Below are 21,774 nucleotides of genomic sequence, written 5' to 3' on the forward strand. Positions count from 1 at the left end.
CTAGAAATTGATGCTGTGTCTGAGTAAAGTTTTAAACTCAGGGGCGCCTGCGCAGCTCGGTCGGTTGAGCGTCCGACTTGGGCTCAGGTCACGATCTCGCGGTTGTGACCCCGCGTCGGGCTCTGTGGGGACAGCTCGGAGTCTGGGGCCTGCTTCAGGCTCTGTCTCCCTCTTTGAGACTCTGCCCCTCCCGGCTCACTCTGTGTGTTTCCCTTTCTCAAAAATGAATAAATATATAAAAAAGAGAAGTTTTTAACTCCAGCTGTGATCCTGGGCAAACCGGTCCGGGAAGAGCTCCGCGAGAAGGCGAGAGACTAAAGTGGCTTCTTCTGTTTTCTACACGCACCTTTGAAATCCTAGAAACACTAGTAACCTGGACAATTAAGTATTTGGTTGGTATCTTTGCAAGCAAGCGTAACAGCTTCTCCTCTGCTCACACGTCTACACGGTACTAGCTTCGCCCTGGTCTCCCCGCACGCTCCCGGGCACCCCCATCGCGTCCCGGGCCGCGGCGCACAGGCGCTGTCTCTTCACCTTTGCGTCCTGCTCCTAGCACAGCGCTGTGCACGTACGGGATTTCCGCAGGCTTTTAGGGGGACCTAATAATAGATCAGACGGACACCCAGGGCACCGTGTTCGGCAACTTCCACCGTCAGTGCGTGCTGTGCGCTCTCGCTTACGTTTCAGACGATTCTCCTATCTGATTAGAAGTCTACTACGCTGGCACGCATTTTGTGTCTGTGGTGTTTCCGTGGTAAGCTTTTCGGACATAAAATGACGTAGGTCGTCTATGTGAGCCCAGGATGTAGGCTGCTCACAGGGAAGGGAGAAAAAGGTGAACTATTTATCATTAGTGAGCGATTTAAAAGCATTCCCAAGACATACTATTTGAAGGACAAATGAAACTCACGATTTCCTCTTTGTAAACCCAGGGTTTTGAGTTGGGCATAATCTTTTTGTTAAAACACACACTTTTTTTTTTTTTAAATGTGAAGTTCTGCTCTTTGCAATCTATGTTACAGAGTTTAAAAAATTCTTATCTTGCTTGTTCTTTTCTCTCTGAGGGGAGAGCTACTTTCTATCCGCTTTGGTTTTCTTCTTCAAACTTCCGTAAGCGACGAGCTCTGGCCAAAGGCCGGGACACCACTTTGGAAAATGACCGCACAGATGGAAGAGAAGCAAGTCTCCTCTGTAATTCCGAGAGGAACCGTCTTAACCGTCAACCGCAGCGCCTTGGTACTGACCTGCGCACGAATTTGGACGTTATTTTGCTTATTATACCCGTGGACGTCCCCCTCCGCGCATGCGCGAAGGCGCCCGGCTCGTGGGAAGGGGACGCAGCGGGCGGCCCGTTGTGCGCGGCGCCGCGGCGCTCCCGGAGCTGCTCGCCGTGGAAGGTGCTGCGGCTGGAGCTCCCCCGGGGGAAGCGGGTGCGGTCGGGGGTGCTGGCGCTAATACTGTGAGCCGAGGGGGAGGCGGCGGGCGCCCTCTGCGCGGCCCTGGGGGGACGGACGGAAGGAGATCTATTACTCGGAATCGTGACAGAGACAGCCACCCAAGCCCCTCCCCTCCCCCCAACCACGGCCACTGACAAAGCCACCCAAGCCCCCTCCCCTCCCCCCACCACGGCCACTGTCCTTGGCCCCGCGTTAGGGACGCGCGCGGTTAACTGCGGTTAGGGCATCACTGCATGGAGAAGGAGGGCATTTCGGTTTACAGCAAAATGCCTTTTATAAAAATACGGTTATTAAGGAGTAAGAAGTTATTGAAACAAGGAAACGAATACCCTTTAATATCGGGAATGGCAGACTGGGGCTGCCGCCTAGGTGTTTTTTTTACTATTCTCTTAATTTCAACCAGTCAGCAACGTGCAACGTGTATCTCATTATCACAAAGCATATGAATGGAGTCCTCTCCTATTTACAAGCTAGGGGCCTCAGGGACAGCACGACGCTACATGACATCACCAATATGAATAACAAACCTAAAGAAAGATGTTCCTGAGTTTGAGAATCTAGCATAGGCAAATACTAGAAAAACAGGCATATAATTTTATACCTAAAAGGGCTCTTTGAGATGTTTCTCTGACAGAGAAAAGGCTGGTTTTACTTAAAAAAGGCACCTGGCCAGGGTTACCCAGAAGTCTCCATTCCCAGTCTCATGTGTTTTTGTTTTTAAATCACAAAAATTTCAATGTACCTGAATGACAAAATAGGCAGCAATATGTCAGGGATGGAGTTAAAACAAGATCCTCACAGAAAGTCCCTCTAGAAAATGATTTAAGTCATATGCAACATTTTTGAAAACACGAATGTGGTATGTTTATGTTAGGATTCAACTTCTACCTTTGCTACAGACACTGAATCTTCTTAGAAAGTTCTTAATGTGAAGGTGCCTATCGCAAACTTTTGTTTTAATATTTACTTATTTTTGAGACAGAGAGAAAGACAGAGAGACAGTAAGAGACACAGTGAGGGAGTAAGAGAGAATCCCAGGCAGGCTCCACGCTCAGTGCAGAGCCTGATGCAGGGCTCAAACTCACGAACTGTGAGATTATGATGACCTCAAACCAAAATCCAGAGTCGGATGTTTAACCAGCTGAGACACCCAGGTGCCCCTGGTGGTATGTTTTGAAATGAGGTGCACTCAGTGCGTTACCCGGGCCGGTAAGCTTCAGAGCTGTCTTTGATGGTTGGCAGTGTAACTTTAACAGGGTGGCCGGAAGTGGACATAGACTTCTGGTGGCGCGGTCGAGCCGAGGGGACAGCAGAAGCCACGGCAGAGCCTGCAGAAGATATGCTACTTGCAGACATCTCCATAAGGCTTTCGACAGAAAACAGTGGAGGAGACCATGGAAAGGTAAAAAAGAAGAGAAACTGCAGTTTACTAAAATTCGAGAAATAGATTTTTAAAAATCTAAATCGACTACATCTTTCATGACTGAGACACTTAAATGAACACCAGTGGTGTTATCTGTGACTAACAAAACGGTATTCTCGCCAAAAATGTACAGAATGAATTTACCACCACCTTCCATAGAAAAGATCTCACACACACTTGCTCTACAAATGCACATCTGAGAAGGTATGAAATTACTGTTATGATGGGACACCTTTTCCACTTCCCAAAAGTCCGAGTTTGGTGTAACGGGCTGCTGTGGCTTACTGTCCTTTATACAATAAGAATTCGTAATTGAAGAAAAAATACAGTATTTGGAAACGTCATCAAAGTGCTTTCAGTTCATATTATTAATCAACAGGTTAACTGTCAAAGGTTAAAGGAGTTGCAGGTTAGGACTGGGTATAGGAAAAGTAGTAAGTCAGAAATCAATCCCCAACTTGTTCTCTAGCCTGAAGGATATTCTATTTGAGGAAAACACATTTACTTTGTATGCCTTATAATCACACTTTGCATGTCCATTAATGGAGAAGAAACCAATGGTAAGCACGGCCTGTCCAGTCCACTGAAATGATGAGGAATGGAGCTAAGCATGGAATTTGACTTGAACAGGCTCCCTGCACTTTTGTACTATGTTGATGAATAGTCCTTACCACTCACAATGAAAAGCAGCTAAGTTTTTTAAATAATAAAAATAGTATGAGTTATCATTATTGAAAGTAAAACATGTAGAGAATTCTGTGGTTCTCAATCATCAGTTAAGATGGCCACATTTCTTCTGGCCATGTGCAGCAACGTGGACGGAACCAGAGGGCATTGTGCTGAGTGAAGCAAATCAGTCAGAAAAAGACAGATACCATATATTTCCACTCATATGTGGATCCTGAGAAGCTTAACAGAAGGCCATGGGGGAGGGGAAGGAGGAAAAAAGTTACAGCGAGGGAGGGAGGCAAACCGTAAGAGACTCCTTAAATACAGAGAACAAACTGAGGGTTGATGGGGGGTGGGGGAGAGGGGAAAGCAGGCGATGGGCACGGAGGAGGGCACTTGTTGGCATAAGCACTGGGTGTTGTATGGAAACCAATTTGACAATAAATTATATTTTAAAAAAAGACGGCCACATTTCTTTAGAAGAAGAAAAAGAAAACCTTCATTATTTGGATACAACAATGGCCTGCCAGGAGGGGGAAGGGTAAAAAGAAAGGTTAAAAAAAAGTGAAGTCGAAGATAAAAAGGAAGCAGCAAGTATAAGAGAAGAAGACTTAAATTAAAAAGGTCAGATTAGGATGGGATGACCTGCTTTGTTACAGGGGAACATTTACTATCAGATTTTATCCAGCAATGCTCGGGGTAAGAGATTTGTTTCCTCTTTTCCCAACCGTACTCTCTAGTATCCCCTTTCCTCTTGAGCCATGTGGCTACAGGGGTTTGGGCACGAGCAGTACTGCGTGGCGCCGTGACAGGTACCTGCTGTCTTTTCCGTTCTGCAACGGCGTGTACCGATCTGCACTCCTTTCACACACATACGTGTTCCTTCTTGCCATGCTCCCTCCAGGGTACACGTTGCTCTTTAAGAAAAAAAGGAAAAAGAGCCATTTTAAAATTCTAGCTGTAGCTGTGGAAAGTTAAATGAATTTAAGCTGCAAAGGACTTTGAAAAAAAAATCCATGGTAGAATTTTCATTTATCAGAACCTTCCATTAACAAGCTCGATCTCACACACTCCCCTCTCTCCCTCTCTCTCTCAGATTGTAGGGGTGAAAGGCAAACACCTGAGGTTAAGACAAACATGGTCACCCAGAAACCAAACTTCTCAGAAGCTATTTAAGAGAAATACAATAGTAACGTTACATGTACAAGGATGAATAGTCTGAAAAACTGAAAACTCTGAACACCCCATGCATCTGTTAGTACCGATGGGAGGGTGTCCCTCCACGCGTCCGTCGGTCCCGACGGGAGGGCGTTCAGGACTTCAAAAGACTGCAGTGGCTCCAGGTGTTTGGATGTAGAAGGACCCGGTAATATATTTAGTGAGAAAAATTACAATGTGACGGATATGGTACAATCTCATTTTTATAAGAAAAAAAAATCCCATATGTAAACATATATTCATTTATGTTTTCTTTGGAAAGGAAAATCTATAAAGGAATTCATCCCAAAGGATCACACTAGTTAAGCTGGAAGTGGAGAATGGAAGGTAGGGTAAACTAATTTTACTTGAGATATCTTTGACCTGTTAAAATTAAACAGAAGATATTATTTTGGTTTCACACATTGCCAAAATTAATACAGTAAATGAAGATAAATTTAGTACTTAGTGGCTCAGACCAAAATTTCTCTATGAAGAATCTTTTCGCTTATTTTTTTCCCCTTAAAGATAATAAAGAGTGTTGAATTTAAAGCAATGTTTTAGTTTTTACGCCCTCTTTAATAAATATGCTTTGAATAGCCATATGTGCCTCAGCAATAACGATTCTGAGGGATCACCACGTCGACATACAGGAGGAGATTATAAATACGGGGAGAGAAGGTCTACGGGGGAAGTGACAGCCAACAACACAAGACAGCAGGCAGCTAAGAGCTCGATGAGACACCCGTCAGAAAGACTGATGAGATCTCGACCCAGGAGACGGGGCCGGAAATGATCTGTACAAACGGCATTTTCATAACGTGAGCGGGGCCTTCAGATAAGAGCGCCACATGAAACAGGGCGGAAGAGGCAGCTGAGCAGACCCCTGGGAGAGTGACCCCACCCGAGGTGAATGACAGGCTGCTGTAGGACGGGGGCAGAAAACGGGGGACCAAATTCTCTTTCTGTCCTGGGGGTAATGATGCTCCCGAAACTGTCCCCTAGCCGACGTGGAGGTGAGGGAAAACGACGGCCTGCCTAGGAAAACTACTTTTCCTAACAGTGTCTTAAACCCGATTATAGTAAAAAGCATTTCCACACAGATCAGTTGGCAGGTAAAGTGGTTCTATTTCTCAGTCCTGACAATGGTCATTCACACCTATTTCAGAGTCTAGGCATCAAATCACATGTTTAAAAAGATACAGTTTCCATGAACTGCTTGAGCCAGTTGGTGCTAGGGTTTTAACTCCCTTGCAATTAACTTTGTACTGGGTCTTCTGGTATTAGACTTCACGTTGCTATTTGAAGCACTTTTTCCCTTTTTCTTCTCCTTTCCTACTTTCCACAGGCTAAATCAGTTTTTTTCTTCTGTTGGTTTAAAAGCGATAAATTCTACTCCTGTTCTTATGTTCTCTATCCCTAAGTTCCTGAACTCATGTTTGCTCACTGCTACTGCTTTTTTCTTTCCTTTTTTTTTTTTTTTTTTTTTTTTTTGAGAGAGAGAACACAAGCTGGGGAGAGGGGCAGAGGGAGAGAGAGACTCTTAGTCAGGCTCTATGCTCAGTGCAGAGCCTGACATGGGGCCCGATCCCATGACCCTGGGATCATGGCCTTAGCTGAAATTGAAAGTCGGACGCCCAACCCACTGAGCCACCCAGATGCCCCCGACGACTGAGTTTTTAAACTGATCCTGATATGATCTTCTGCTGAAAGGTGTGGGGTCCTTTTCTTTTAATCTCCACCCCATTCCTACTTCCTGGATAATATCCAGAATGTCGGTTCTGAATTCTTGGTGTGTGTGTGTGTGTGTGTGTGTGTGATCACATACACACCTGAGTCAGTTATTTGATCACTTTCAACTGTATGTATTGTCCAGCAACACCACAGTGTCATTTCCTGTGAGAGTACAGTGCCCCTCACAGCAGTGTTTTCAAACAGGTCACCATGTGACAAGATCGCGGATATACCTACTGCCTAAGAACATGCTCATCACACCTTCACACTGAAATGGCAATTTGGCTACATAGAACATTCTGGGTTGTGTGATTTCTTGTTTAGTTCTTAAAACATATTACTCCACTCAGCTTCCTGCATCCCTGCTACTGCAGAGAAATCTGATGTCAGTCTGAATTTTGTTCCTATTAAGGTCATCTGCTGCCTCACCCTGGAAACTTTCCAGAAGTTTTCACTTGGGTTTGGCGAGTGTGTTCCACTTTGGTGAATCCAGGAGTAGGTTTTCCCTCTGGCTTCTGTCTGCCTTTCTGAATCTTGTTTATTTTTATTTTTTATTTGAGAGAGAGAGAGAGAGAGAGACAGAGACAAAGAGAAAGGAGGGGTGGAGAGAGAGGAAGAGAGAGAGAGAATCTCAAGCAGGCTCCACGCTGTCAGCACAGATTCCAATGTGGGGATTGATCCCATGACCATGAGATCATGACCTGAGCTGAAATCAAGAGTCAGACACATAACTGACTGAGCCCCCCCAGTCGCCCCGGAACAGGTTTTTAAGAAAGGATAAAGTTTCAAAGATTGTACAAAAAAGCCCGACACCAAGTGCAACGTGCCAGGACATTCACTCACGCTCGGGATGGTTGAAGACTTTTTCCTTTCCGGCCCCACAAGCGGGCTCGCAGTCACCTCGCTCTTGGATCCCACTGTCGTGCTGCCAAGTTTCCGAGCTAAGTCCTTGTCCCATTCGTCTTTCTGTTCACTCTCCACGCTGTTAGCCTGAGGCCTTTTGGTGTATGACACGGCCGGGGGAATGGAGGGCCCGGCTACGAAAACATTAAAAAGCACAGTTAGCTGAAAATCCTCGGACACGGTGTCTCCTCATGGACAAAGCCTCTAAATTAAAAACACCTTTCCTTGTGTATTTTACACCTGGAACTACCAGAAACTGGCTGATTACAAAAACGAGGTCAGCCCTACAAGGGGGCTGCTATGAATCGCGCGGGAACAGAAATCTGGGATGGCACACAAGACCAGCACGGGGACACACAGTCGGAGCTCTCGACAAGCGCAAGCGTGGGCAGGACGGTGCTGTTTCACCGTCTGGCTTCTCCCCACCGTGGTCACTGAAACGCCGCTGCTTCTGGTTTGCTGAGATGCTTCTCTGCACCTTCAGGTGGGCCGGGGACTGGAGGCTGCTGTTGTTCAGGTCACTGCTGGGCCGCGACCTCGGGCACAAGCTTCCGCTAGACAACGACTCTCCGCCTTCAAACTGAGGAGAAGAAAGACCGCAAGCAGTTTAAAAGAAAACTGGTTACGCAAACAATATGCCCTCCTGATTTCCTCATTTATCCCAAGCCATACAGAGAGTAATCAGAACTGAGAAGAAAGGGGCGCCTGGGTGGCTTAGTCGGTTACGCGTCCGACTTTCGCTTGGGTCATGATCTCGCGGTTCGTGGGTTCAGGCCCCGCGTCAGGCTCTGTGCTGACTGCCAGCTCGGAGCCTGGAGCCTGTTTCGGTCTGTGACTCCCTCTCTCTCTGACCCTCCCCTGCTCACGCTGTCTCTCTCTCTCTCTCCTAGAAATAAATAAAAAAATTAAAAAAAAAAAAAAGAACTGAGAAGAGAAATCATTTTGGATACACAACCAGGAAGGGAGAGAACTGGATACGGGGTGTTTCCATGAGTCTGAGTCCCTTTGGTTACCTTGTACAAGTGGTTTTGGATCCTTAGTTTAGTCAAAACACCAAAGAACAGCTACCACTTACTGAATGGTTATTATATACCAGGTGCCTTGCTATAAGCGGGCCCTTTCTATATGTTACTCTGTGTAACCATTACAATAAATCCAACTGTTTATTAACCTGAACTCTATAGGTGGAAAAGCTGAGGTTAGGAGGACCCAGGGACATCTCAAACTCAGACATAGTTGGGATTCAAACTTAGGATAAAATCTAAAATTTTAACTTCACACATAAGCTTTTTTTTCCTGTACCACACTTACAGAACAAAATTTGGTTTGCTGACTCTGATTAAGAGGTTGCATCTATTTAGCTAGGCACCGTAAACAGGGGCCGATCCACTATCCCTCTCCTTGTGACCACAGGAGGTTTGTTGCTGGCAAACTTCCAACTGAGTCGCTGGCATCCCGATGGAAACGCTAACTTGGTCTGTAAAGTTACTAACGACAAACAGCAGAGTTACAGTGAAATAAGCGGTAACAGATACATGGAGCGCCCGGTAATGTGCCCGGAACTGCTGTAGGAACTGCAGAGTATTTGCTCATTTAACCCTCTCCATGACCCTCAGAAGTACGTGCTAGTATCCTCAGGTCATGGAGCAGGGACCTGAAGCACAGAGACATGAAGGAAAGTGTCCAGGTCGACAGTCAGTCAGTGGCTGTGCGGGGGTGGAGGCAGGGTGGGGATTCAAACCAGTGAACCTGGCCCCGGAGCTCAGGCTCTTACTACTTTCAGTAGCCTCTTTTGTTTGTATTCAATACAATTCAAACTTCATTTTAATTAAGGAATGGGCTGCGCTGTATACTTATGATGCTAGTGTTTCCTTTATATTTAAATGAAGAGGAACATTAAAGATCTCAGGTGTGAAATCTTGAAACACATGCAGAAACAAGTCAAAAACTTTAGAAATAACCATTTGTATGATTTCGCACTTCTTAAAATTCTCTTGACTTGGCTTCTTTGATGCCACTTCCGCAGCCTTTGGGGTCTCCCCTGAGGCTCGTCTCCCTGGAAGAGCAGTGGCTGCTGGCTGGGCGGGGGAGGGGGGATTACTACGCGGAGCCCTCACAACAGGCTGGCACGTTAGTGCCGGGCTCCTCTGATGACGCTCGCAAATCTGTTACTGCTGCTTCCGTCACTCCCTCCAAGCCAGCCCTCTGTACCCAGATGTCTCCCGAACAGCTCCACCCAACAGGACTCTCAAAGTCACCCATCTCAAATTGAACACACCCCTATCTTCCCTCTGAAATCCACTCTTCACATTCTGGCAAATACCTCTTCCAAAACCAGTCTCCTATGCTAGAAATCGGAGGGTCTCTCAGCCTCATTTCCAACAGGTTACCAAGGACTGTCAATTCTACCTCTGACGTGGTGGCCCTGCTGTGCCTGTTGTCACCCTCTGTCCCAGAGTGCTCCGTCCCCGCCCCCGCCCCGAGCGGCGGCACACTGTACCGCCTGCCCAGCTGACTGCGGGGGGGGGGGGGGGGCAGTGGGCAGAGCAAGAGCTCCTTGCGAGCGGTACACAGCGGAGTCTCCAGGACACAGTGGATTCAGTAAATGTCAGCTGAATGTACTGCTTCACCAACAGTTACTATCTAATTAAAAATAACTTCAGCCTATTGCATAAAATGCCTTCCACAGGTGTCTAATCGTTAACAAACTGTCAATGCTCTCGGCTCTGTTCTTGACTCTCAATTCATACCTTTATGTTTGCTGTGCCCAAAGGATCATTTGGTTTTAGGTTTCAGCCACCACCTGTACACAGCTATTTCCTGACCTGAATCTATCTCCTAATATTAAACAGGTCTCTCCTGGTCCTGAGAATCTCCAATTGCAAGTATCAGAGCCACTGGATATTCTAGAAGGCAAAATATCACGAAACAACGTTTTCCTGGGTTCCCACCTACTTAAATCACTTCCGATACATGTTTTGTTTTAAATGCCACCCCTTCCTTCCATTTTGGTCATCATGTCTTCTGCATACCCAGAAGAACCATGCTCCTTGAGGCAGAGCTGTTGTTTCTGCAGACCCAAGTCTGGGGGGCTCTCATTTTTGAAGACTAAGCTCCGTGTGCCCCTCAGAGCCAGGCAAGGCACTTGGTCTGCTCTCTCACAGCCGAATCCCCCCCAGTACTTGGAAATGAAATCAGGTCATAACGTAGCATCTTGAGTTTGAACTCTTAAGAATAAGAATCTTGGGCCCTTTATATGATTTTTCAACACCACGCAGAACAGATGTGCTAACATTATATGTCAACTGTCACTGGTCTCAAGAAAGAGGTGACATTAATCTAAAAAGGAAAAGAACTTACTTCAGGTGGTTTTCTACCTAGAAGAATATAAGTAGCCATAACTTCATCATATTTCTGATTTATTAAGGCGTCATTTATCTCATCTCGTGCAAAACCCATGGTGACCATGATGTCTAGAAATAAAAAACAAAATGCAAAATTTCTGAAAATGGGTCTGCTCTAGTAAAGAAACCAACAAATGTGGGTACATTTGCCAACACAAGATATGAGACATTCTAGAATTTTAAAGTGTAACATTAACTACAGAAACTTCTGAATTATTAACACACAGATACTGCATATTCAGATCCTATACATTCACAATTTCTCATACAGAAACTTCTGGACCATGGGATCCATATAAATGCGCCTCGTCTGCTCCTCATCACCTAACACATTCCTGAGCTGACTTCCTTTGTTCAGCCAGAGACACACATCTATCTGTGAAACATACACATACCCCTTCTCTCTTGTTTTCTCCCTCTCCCCCCCCCCCCCCCCATAATACACCCTCCGCTGTGCCCGGAGTGGTTTCTCTCATCTCTTAACAACTTCTACTTTCTGATCTGAAGGTGGCTTCTTCTTATAAGGCCTGGAGTCCACAGTTGTTCTGAGCGGATTCCTCACACTCTAGAACACGCCTCACTTGCCCCTCTGCTCTCAAGACAGAGAGGAGCAGAGCTGAGATGACTCAGCTGTGGGTTTCTGCTGGCTTTGGTGACGGAGAGAAAAGCGCAGAGAACAGGCTGGAAGCAGAGCGCTGGCCGGGTGTGGGAGGATGCACCCCGCCGAGACGCCGGGAAACAGAAAGGGAGAGCCAGAGCGCTCATCCCCTCAAGTGCCTCATTTCTGGTTAAAATACATGCTATGTTTTGCTGATACTTATCAGTCTGATCAGTGCAGATACTTAAACCATTCCTCCCGTTAGGGATTTGCTGAAAGAAAAGAACGAGGTTTATCTACATCATTTTGATTTCTATATCACTGTTGTCAATAACTGAAATGGATCATAATATACTTGAGGACTGACTTGAAATTGTAGTATTTGGTGAAAACTCAGGGAAAGAAAAGATGACAATGCAAGTGTTTTTCAAAGAAAAACAATTACCTATTTATGTTTTTAAACACTATTTCAGTAGCATGCAGGTCTCTTATAGCGCAGGGACAGCGCGGCTCCTGGTATTTAAATACTTACCTATCCGTTTCGTGTCATTGAAATCTGGTTCAGGCTCAGTATATGGCTTTAGTTCTTCTTCTTCATGACCAACGTTCATCCACCGATCTTTCATTATTTGCTAGGAAATAAACTTTACATTATGTTTGGCCAATCAGAGCATTCCACCACTGATTTTAACTCTATTCTTAGTAAATGTGAAATATATTGATTTGCTCAACAAGAATCGTGATGTGTTCCATCTAACGTCAGTCTCCAGTTTGATTATCAGGCCAACAAGAGGAGTGAGGCTTTGGAATGCACTTAAATGCCTGGCGACGATGACAACTATCATCGTGCATACTCAGCGAATGGATCAGTTCAAAGTAACTTGCTGCCCCTGTTCTTCTAAAAGGAATATTATCTCATTGGCAAGTTTTAATCTCAGAACCTACTGATTTCAACCTCTGCTTCGTACTATTGCATTTAAGATTAAAGAAGAGATTTTCCGTTTTTCCTGGTCTTCTACCAAATGTATACTTATACACCAGTATTTTAAAATCATCACTTACAAAAACGTTTGGAAAACACACATCATGGGGATTGGAAGACAGGGTTAGTAAGTAAAGACAGCTTAGAGAAGGTGGAAGCAGAGAGTGGTCAGAATGGAAGCCTAGACTCAGGGATGAGTGAGAAGCGGGGTGAAAACAGGGATTGGTGTGAATTAGAGTCAAAATTAAGCAGGCCCAGGTTGTTAAAAGGCACCCTAGTTTGGGGGCACCCTACAGAGTGGGGAAAGTATTCACAACCGTATATTGGAGAAGTGGTTAATATTCAGAATACATACTGGAAATCTGACGATTCAGTAACAATACCACCCAATTAAAAAATGGGCAAAGGACTTGGATAGATATTTATCCAAAAGAATATATACCAAGAGCCAACAAGCCTATGAAAAGATCACTAATCTAACATCACTAATCATCGGGGAAGTAAAAACCACAATGAGGCATCCCCTCACATCCGTCAGGATGGCTACTATACAGAAATGAGAATCACACGTGTCGGTAGGGATGTGGAGAGCAGGAACCCATGGGTGCTGCTGGGGTGACTGCTCCCACGGCGAACAGTAGGCAGGCTCCTCAAAGAGTTAATGTCACAACTATAAATGTGGTCTGGTGATCCCACCTCTGGATTTATGCCCAAAGAACTGAGAATAGGATCTTAAAGGGGTATCTGCACACCCGTGTTCATCGCAGCTTTACTCACAACAGCCAAGATGTGGAGCAACCTAAATACCTGATGGATGAGACCGTAAACCAAGTCATCTCTATGCACACTGGAATGTTATTCAGCCTTAAAACAGACAGAAATCCATATGCTGTAGCAGGGATGAAACTCGAGGGCACTTCTCAGTGAAACAGGCCAACCACAAAATGACAGTCATTACACGAGGGATCTGGAGTAACTGAACTCAGAAACGGGAGGGAGAACAGGGTCGGCCAGGCTGTGCAACAATGTGCGTAGAGGTAACAATACTGTGCTGTACTCTTAAAACTGTAAAGAGTGCAAATTTATGTGATTTTTTACTATCCACACAAAAAGGCAACTAGTGGGGAATAATTCTGGGGGAATGATTCTGTATTAATTTAGAAAAATTTTTAACATTTTATTGCTACTGAATTCCAGGTTTTCATTTAGGAACATTCTAGGTGCTGATATATTAATATTATTTTTCCAGGTCCTGCAAAGGGTTATTTTCCATCTCTAAACTTTACTTACCAACATTCTACTAACCAGAAAAATAACATTCCATATACAGATCCTTTTGAGGCTTCAGGCTGTGTGCCCAGATACCTTTTTCTCATTTAATAATATTTAGCTAAAATCATTTACCAGAAGACAGAAGTACGGAGCAGGCCTCTAAGAACTGGGATTTGTAAGAATACTGTTGTGCTGGACGACAGGAACTTTCCAGAGGCTCTGGTCACATGATACACATTTCACTCAAAACTCGTACATAATTCATATATGCTTAAAATTATGCAGACATGTAACTCGTAAAAGATTACCACTGACTTTCTTCCTTTTTCCCATTTTATTGACAAGTAATGGACATATAACTTTGTACTAGTTTAAGGTATATATCACAATGAGTTGATACATTTATATATTGTGAAATGATCGCCACAATAATTTAACATTCGTCACTTCACACAGTTACAATTTTTTTCCTCATGATGAGAACTTTTAAGATCTACTCTTGCGGTAGCTTTCAAATATACAACAGTACTGTTAAGCATGGTCCCCGCACTGTACATTACGGACCTAGAACGAACTCAGACCTGGAAATTTATGCCTTCGGACCACCTTTACTTACTTTACTCACTCACCACCCCCCACCTCTGTCAACAACCAATCTGTTCTGTTTCTCTAAATTTGTTTCTTTCTAAAATTTTTTGATTTATTTAAAAAAAATTTTTTTTAGGTCTTTATTTTGAGAGACAGAGAGCGAGCCGGGGAGGAGCAGAGAGGGAGGGAGACACAGAAGTATAAGCAGGCTCCAGGCTCTGAGCTGTCAGCACAGAGCCTGATGTGGGGCTTGAACCCACGGACTATGAGATCATGACCTGAGCCGAAGTCGGAAGCTTAACCAACTGAGCCACCCAGGCACCCGTTTCCTTTTTTTTTTTTTTTTTTTAGATGCCACATGTAAGGGAGATCATACAGGTTTTTATCTTTCTCCGTCTGATTTATGTCACTTAGCATAATGCCTTCAACGTCCATCCATGTTGTCTCAAATGGCAGGATTTCCTTCTTTCTGCCTCTTCTGGGTATACACCCAAAGGAAACAAAACCACTGTGTTGGGAAGGCTGCACATCAGCGGGGAAAAAAGGAAAAAGCAGAGCTGTAAATACCAGCTATATGATTTCTCAAAATATTAAGGTCTTTCCTGCTACTCCCCACCTCCTCCTTCTCAAATAGTGTGTTTTACAGAAGCCTAGAAAGCAGTCAGGCCCCAGTATCTGCAGAAGTAAAATTCTGTGGTTGGTGGAATTTCCTAGGTTGGAAGGGGAATACATAAAACTCTTTGAAGAACACAACGGGCTGAATCAGGACAGCTACACAATCCATGCAATCCCTCCAGGACTTATCAAGCTCGAACCCGTCTACTCCCCGACACCTGTACGGACTCACTTGTACAGCTGGCCTGTGCACAGGTGAGGGAGGCACACAGAGGTGGCAGCTCAGCTGAGGCTTAAAGATGAAAGCCTTAAAAAGGTTTTTAATGTTTATTTTTGAGAGAGAGAGAGAGAGAGAGAGAGAGAGAGAGAGAGAACGCGCAAGTGAGTGGGGGAGGGCAGAGAGAGGGAGACAGACGCAGAGTCCAAAGCAGGCTCCAGGCTCCGAGCTGTCAGCACAGAGCCCGTATTGGGGCTTGAACTCATGGACTGTGACATCATGACCTGAGCTAAAGTTGGACGCTGCGCCACCCAGGTGCCCCCAAAATGAAAGTCTTTAAATGTGTTTATTTGTTATTTTTAAAAAAATTTTATTTCTGAGAGAGAGAGAGAGAGAGACAGCGTGAGCAGGGGAGGGTCAGAGAGAGAGGAAGACACAGAATCTGAAGCAGGCTCCAGGCTCTGAGCTCTCGGCACAGAGCCCAACACAGGGCTCAAACCCACGAACTGTGAGATCATGACCTGAGCCGAAGTCGGACACTTAGACTGAGCCACCCAGGTACCCCGAAAATCTTCCTTTAAATGTGTTTAAAATAAACAGAACAAATCCCATCTCTCTCCACACACATGTGCATGTGTGCGTGCTCACATATGTGCACACACACTCCACACGGGCACATGCACACACTCCACACACATGTGCGCATGCATGCACTCACACACACCCTGATACAAGGAAAGAAGTCTAAGTGTCCTTTCAGCAACACATTACTTTTTAATGGGCGTTCTTTGCATGTTTTTTGTTACTGTGATGAATGAGGTTGGGCAAAGAAGAAAACTAAGAGAGAAGCTTCTAGTTTTTCAAACGAACTCAAATTATGTCCTTGGTGATTATCTCAAATTTAAGATGACAATGAAGAGTCTGAAAACAACAACTGGCAGAATGAGATTCATCACAGTCCGATCTGTGATAAGTGAAAGTTATCTTCTGGAAGAGTTTGAGCCCATCATACAAGGAAGTGGAAGGGAGGCCACGGCGACACAGGCAGAGGCCACGCACGCACGTGTGAAGGCGCCCAAGTGCAAACGACAGGAGCGCGTGTCTGGGGGACGGCAAGTTCAGCGTGACTGGGGAGCACGGTGTGAGACGGGTGGCGAGGCGACATGGGGGCAGAATATTAATAGGGTTTCCTTCAGTCATGTAATAGCCCGTCTGGGGAGTAGGATTTGAAGTCTCTCTGGCCAGTGTGTGGAGAGTGGACCGGAGGGGTTCACGACTGGAGGCCCAGAAATCGGCCAAGAGGCGCTGGCAAGAAAACAGGACAGAGAGGATGCCAGTCTGAATTAAACGGAGGCAGTGGCAGTGGGAAAAGACGCATTTTCAGTATTTGTCTGGTATAAATCAACAAAATTTTGTGACTGGATACGGGGGGGAGAGGGGGGAGGATGAGGAGGTGAGACCATTCAGAAGAAGGGAGGATGATGCCCAGGTTCCTGGTGTAGACAACGGAGCAGAGGTGTAGACAACGGAGCAGAGGTGTAGACAGTGGAGCAGAGGTGGACACCACTTCATGGGAGAGCAAGTTCGGAAAGAAGAGGAGGCCGGGTGGGGAGAGAGGCGGCTGAGTGCTGGCGCAGCGGGGTTTGAGGGGTTGGGGGAAGGGGACCCAAAGCGACAAGCTCCGTCATGTTCTGTAAGCTCCAGAGCGGCTGGGGGAAATCCGGGCTGAGGATGGAGATGCAGGAAGCAGCCGCACACGCTGGCAGCAGCTGACAGGCGGATTCTCCGGGAATCCTGGCCAGCGTGGGGAGGGGGAGACGGAGGCCCACAGCCGTGAAGGGTCAGACAGAAAAGTGACCCAAAAAGTAAGTGGCGGGGGAGAAGCTGCACAGTGCGACGTGGAAGGCAAGGCGAGAGTTTTTAGTTTTTAAAAATGTATTTATTTATTGGGGCGCCTGGGTGGCTTAGTAGGTTAAGCGTCCGACTTTCGCTTAGGTCATGATCTCGCGGTTCGTGGGCTCGAGCCCCGCGTCGGGCTCTGTGCTGACTGCCGGCTCAGAGCCTGGAGCCTGTTTCAGAGTCTGTGTCTCCCTCTCGCTCTGACCCTCCCCTGCTCACGCTGTCTCTCTCTCTCTCCTAGAAATAAATAAAACGTTAAAAAAAATAAAAATGTATTTATTTACTTATTTTGAGAGCGAGTGAGTGCATGAGCAGGGGAGGGACAGAGAGAGAGGGGAGGAGGGAGGGGATGCCAAGCAGGCTCCGCGCTGTCATCACAGAGTCTGACCAGGGGCTCCATCCTGTCAACCAACTGCACGATCATGACCTGAGCCGAAATCAGGAGTCGGGTGCGTAACCCGCTGGGGCACCCAGGCGCCCCGAGGCACGTTTATACGAGGACGCCGGGTGTCCTGTCAAAACAGGTGGTAGTACAAAGTGACCTGCGCGTTGAGGAGCAAACACGGGTGGCGCCCCTGAGGGAGGTTTCAGGGGCGCAGCGGGGCCGCTGAGAGACACGGCACAGGCGGGGACGCGCTGAGTGGCAGTGGAGATACTTTTTTAAAGTCGGGCCAGAAAGGGGGCAACAAGAGGGACTGTAGGCAGGGACCGCGGGCTGGAAGGGCGCCTGTTTCTAAAATGGAGGACGCACGTGCGCAGGCTGCGGGACACAGGCGCCGGCAGAGAGGAGGCTGGACGGTGCAGAGGGGGGAGCTCTTCTGAAGGGGGGAGCTCTTCTGAAGGGGGGAGCTCTTCTGAAGGGGGTAGCTCTGACAAGGCTCCCGGGTCTGCTTCACTGAAGTCGGAGCCCTTGAGGTGAAAGACTGTGCCTTCACGACCTTGCTCGGCACACATGCTCGGTGCTGCTTTTGAACTGGGCAATATTTTATTTTATTTTTTTTTTGTTGTTTTTACTTATTTTTGAGACAGAGAGAAAGCACGAGCTGGGGACAGGCAGAGAGAGAGGGAGACAGGAACCAAAGTAGTCTCTGTGCTGACAGCAGACAGGCCGACGCGGGGCTCGAACTCACGCACCATGAGATCATGACCTGAGCTGAAGTCAGACACTTAACAGGCTGAGCCACCCGGGCGCCCCTGGGCAGTATTTTAAAACAAGGCTGCTCGAGAAGCCCGGGGTACACCGCCATGTTGAGAGGAGCTTAGCAATGAAGACGGCGGAGGAAGCCGCTAGAATCTGCGCGAGACGGCCCACCAAGGGCTGCGCTGGGTGTGAGGCGGTGGGAGAAGGAAGAGCTGCAGAGGCCTAATCCGAAGCCCCTGATGATGGAATTGGTTCTGGGAATGACGGGAAGAAAGGCTGGAATCCAAGAGCGCTCTGAGGATTTTAACTCAGGTGCCTGGTGGAATAAACCGGGTATCCCTGAATTAGGTGAGAAATACTGGAGCAGAAACAGATGTGATCGCTGGAAGATAAGCAATTAAAAGCAAAATGAAGATAATCCAAATTTTCGGGTGTTTCTCAATTGACACTGCGCTTGCTTGGGGTTCATTTCATAACCGTTACGTGTCTGTCCAGATCAAGGAGAAAACGGTACGTGGATCAAAGCCCTCAGGCAACTTGTTTTTTATTTGGGGAAATAAAATTTACTAATGAAGCCTGAAGATATCTGAACCCACAACAGAATTAATTATTCAAGACTGCGCTATTAGCAGTGCTTATTGTGCATATTAATTATTTGTGCCGAGAGGGCGACCTGCAGTGTGGGCTGGGGTTTTCGGGGAAGAAATCACAAGGAGGGAGAATGTGCGGTGACTCTGCAAATACCAGTAGAATCTGCATTGGTGGAAGAGTCAAGGCAGAGAAATTAAGGAGGAACTAGCAAGGGAGCTCTCTCCTCAGACTCGGGACGCAGGTAAGATGCAACGGAAGAATGGGAGATAAAGGCAGTATCTTCAGATGACCAATTTAAACATGATCTGGTGGGTGATGGAGAAAGGCTACATTTTACCAACATGGATGTGATACAACAATTGACTTTTAAAAAATGTTTCTTTGAGAGAGAGAGAGAGACAGAGAGAGCAAGAGTAGGGGAGAGACAGAGAGAGAGAGAGAGAGAGAGAGAGAGAGAGTCCCGCAGAGCCTGATGAGGGGCTCAAACTCAGGAACCATGAGATCACGACTCGGGCTGAAACCGGGAGTCAGTCAGATGCTGCACCGACTGAGCCACCCGGGCGCTGGGAGGGGGGCGATCGGAGGAGACGCGGCAGGAGCTCGGCTCCGCGGGCCCCACACGAGGTCAGACCCACCCAGGGAGAGTGGGAAACCCCAGGGCGACGGGGAGACAGCAGGGCAGCGAGGAGAGCGCGGCACGGTTTCGCCGTCCCCTCTTCATACTGAGTCTTCTTACTGGCGTTGCCAAGAGTCCACTCAGCAGAGCCTGTGTCACCAAAGTGGTTGGATTTCAAAGCAAAATGAAAATAATCTGAGGAAAATTTTCCTTTGGTAAAAGGAATGGAAGGCAAAGGAGGGAAAGAAAATCTGCTTGAAGGAACATGTAGAGGCCTTAACTCTCAATTCTAAACGTGAAGGTCTTTTCCAAGAAAAAGGCACAGAGAGCAAGAAAGCGTGGATGTGTGAGAGAGGGGACGCACGTGCAAGAAGCCGCTCTTAGTCGTGTGAACCTCATGCCCTAAAACCTTCTTCTGTGGGAGCCAGAGTTTGCATGGAGGCCAAGGCAGAAGCGCCCCCAGAAACGGAGGTGCCGCGTGCCAGGGGGGCGTTCACTGTGTGGCTGCAGGTGCGGCACACGGCACCAGGCCAGCTGAATAACCTCGTCCACTTCAGACTTCATTTGAGATCTCGGGTTCTCTTTTTTTAAAAAAATGCTTCTTTATTTTGAGAGACAGAGAGCTCGGGTGAGGGAGGGGGGAGAGAGGACGAGAAAATCCCAAGGAGGCTCTGCACCACTAGCACAGAGCCCGACGTGGGGCTTGATCACACGAACCAGGGGATCAGGGCCCGAGTCAGGAGCAAGAGTCGAACGCCCCTAACTGACTGGGCTGCCAGGGCACTTCCCTCTTTCCCGGTCTTTTTTTGGAAGTAATCTCTCTGCCCACCGTGGGGCCTGAACTCTGACCCTGAGATCAAGAGTCCTACGCTCTACCGCTCTACCGATAAGGCCTCCCAGGTGCCCCGGAGGTGTCTCAAAATGGGAAACAAGAGGTCACACGAGATTCCAAACGAACAACAAAGTTCGCTCCAGCCATCACTGCCAGTGAACACAGACGACTACTTGCTGAGAAATTCCTCCAAAATAACTGATTCAGATGAATTATCGAGAAAGAAATTAACAATGGAAATACATACCCTGTACTTTAGGTGCACATTAAAAATTTATGGACTTTAGGATTGCCAGATGGAAACAATTTTTCTTAAATGGTTTCAACCCCTGTAAAAGTTCACCATATGCTTCTGAATCAGTATGTAGAAATCTTTCATTTTTTAAACATTTTTTTAAAAATGTTTTATTTATTTCTAGGAGAAAGAGAGAGACAGCATGAGCAGGGGAGGGTCAGAGAGAGAGGGTGATACAGACTCTGAAACAGGCTCCAGGCTCTGAGCAGGCAGTCAGCACAGAGCCCGACGCGGGGCTCGAACCCACGAACCGCGAGATCATGACCTAAGCGAAAGTCAGACGCTTAACAGACTAAGCCACCCAGGCGCCCCGAAATCTTTCATTTTTTAAAAAACGGTTGTTAGTATTATTATTTTTTGCTTTATTGCCTCTTGTATTGGGCAGACACAAGCAAGATTTTCAAGACTGTCCTAGCAGCAGCTGAAAAGGAGTTAAAGCAAAAATAAATCCTTTTTTGAGGAGGAACACCGATGACAGAGAAAGGGCAAGAAGGAGGAGCTTTGCCTTAGGCTCAGATTTTGCATTATTTTGAAAGGTAACACAGTCCCTTTCTGGTTAAGGGCTGGGAAAATTAAAGAAGACATACATAGAGGGGCTCGCAGAAAAACATGATCAGTTTCTTTCTAACAAAAAAACCGAGACACAGCAATATTCCAATAAGTAGGGAAAAAAGCATCACACTGTAGAACAGAAAACACAAATCCTTTAAGAATCCTGTGTGATTCCCTCTCCCGTTACTAAATGGGAGAACTGAGAGAACTATGCAGCCATTTAGACCTAGAAACAAATAGAGGTCAAGCAATAATTTCATTCATATTGTTTTCTGGGGGATAACACATAAGGCTTTAAGAAATACTTTAATGAAGTAGCAATCATATTTGAGAAGCAGCGGGGAGATACTGGAGTTAAATTAGAAGTTTAGTAAGGTAATAAGCAGCCACATAAATTCCTTAAATTTACTTTCAATATTAACAAATTATATAGTGAAGAAAGACTAGTGTTTGCTCTAATCAGTAGTAACTCATGATACTAGAGTAGCACTGAAAAAAATTCAAAAAGTTTCATTTTTCTAAAATGTAAGAATTAACAGAGGAAGTATTTCATATGAAGATGTACAAAGCTGTTACAGATCTGGTGTAAGGCTGATTAACCAGACTCAGTTTAGACAAGCAGCTCAAAGACACAGAGAGCTTCTAAGTAAAGAAGCACAGTTAACCCAGTCATTAAAAACACTAAGCATTATCTCAGATGAAATGCATATAAATTAAAGCGATTATGACAAGCTATATAACTACCATAAACGCAACAAATATGAGAAGTTATTATATGGAATACTGAAT

General features: G+C 46.2%; 1 protein-coding gene across 1 annotated transcript in view; it reads right to left on the reverse strand.

The window, feature by feature from the left end:
• MARK1 (microtubule affinity regulating kinase 1) overlaps positions 1-21,774 on the reverse strand; it is a 103,825-nt gene that overhangs the window by 11,068 nt on the left and 70,983 nt on the right. Inside the window, exons 11-17 of the mRNA XM_039250604.1 lie at positions 11,918-12,017; positions 10,744-10,856; positions 7,810-7,963; positions 7,324-7,517; positions 4,366-4,466; positions 2,659-2,823; positions 1,245-1,499 (exon numbers count right to left, since the gene is read on the reverse strand). Coding sequence (XP_039106535.1) covers positions 1,245-1,499; positions 2,659-2,823; positions 4,366-4,466; positions 7,324-7,517; positions 7,810-7,963; positions 10,744-10,856; positions 11,918-12,017 — 1,082 coding nt within the window. The remainder of the gene's footprint in view (positions 1-1,244; positions 1,500-2,658; positions 2,824-4,365; positions 4,467-7,323; positions 7,518-7,809; positions 7,964-10,743; positions 10,857-11,917; positions 12,018-21,774) is intronic.

This window comes from Hyaena hyaena, unplaced genomic scaffold (genome assembly GCF_003009895.1).
Source record: "Hyaena hyaena isolate Hyena2069 unplaced genomic scaffold, ASM300989v1 scaffold_374, whole genome shotgun sequence".
NCBI lineage: Eukaryota > Metazoa > Chordata > Mammalia > Carnivora > Hyaenidae > Hyaena > Hyaena hyaena.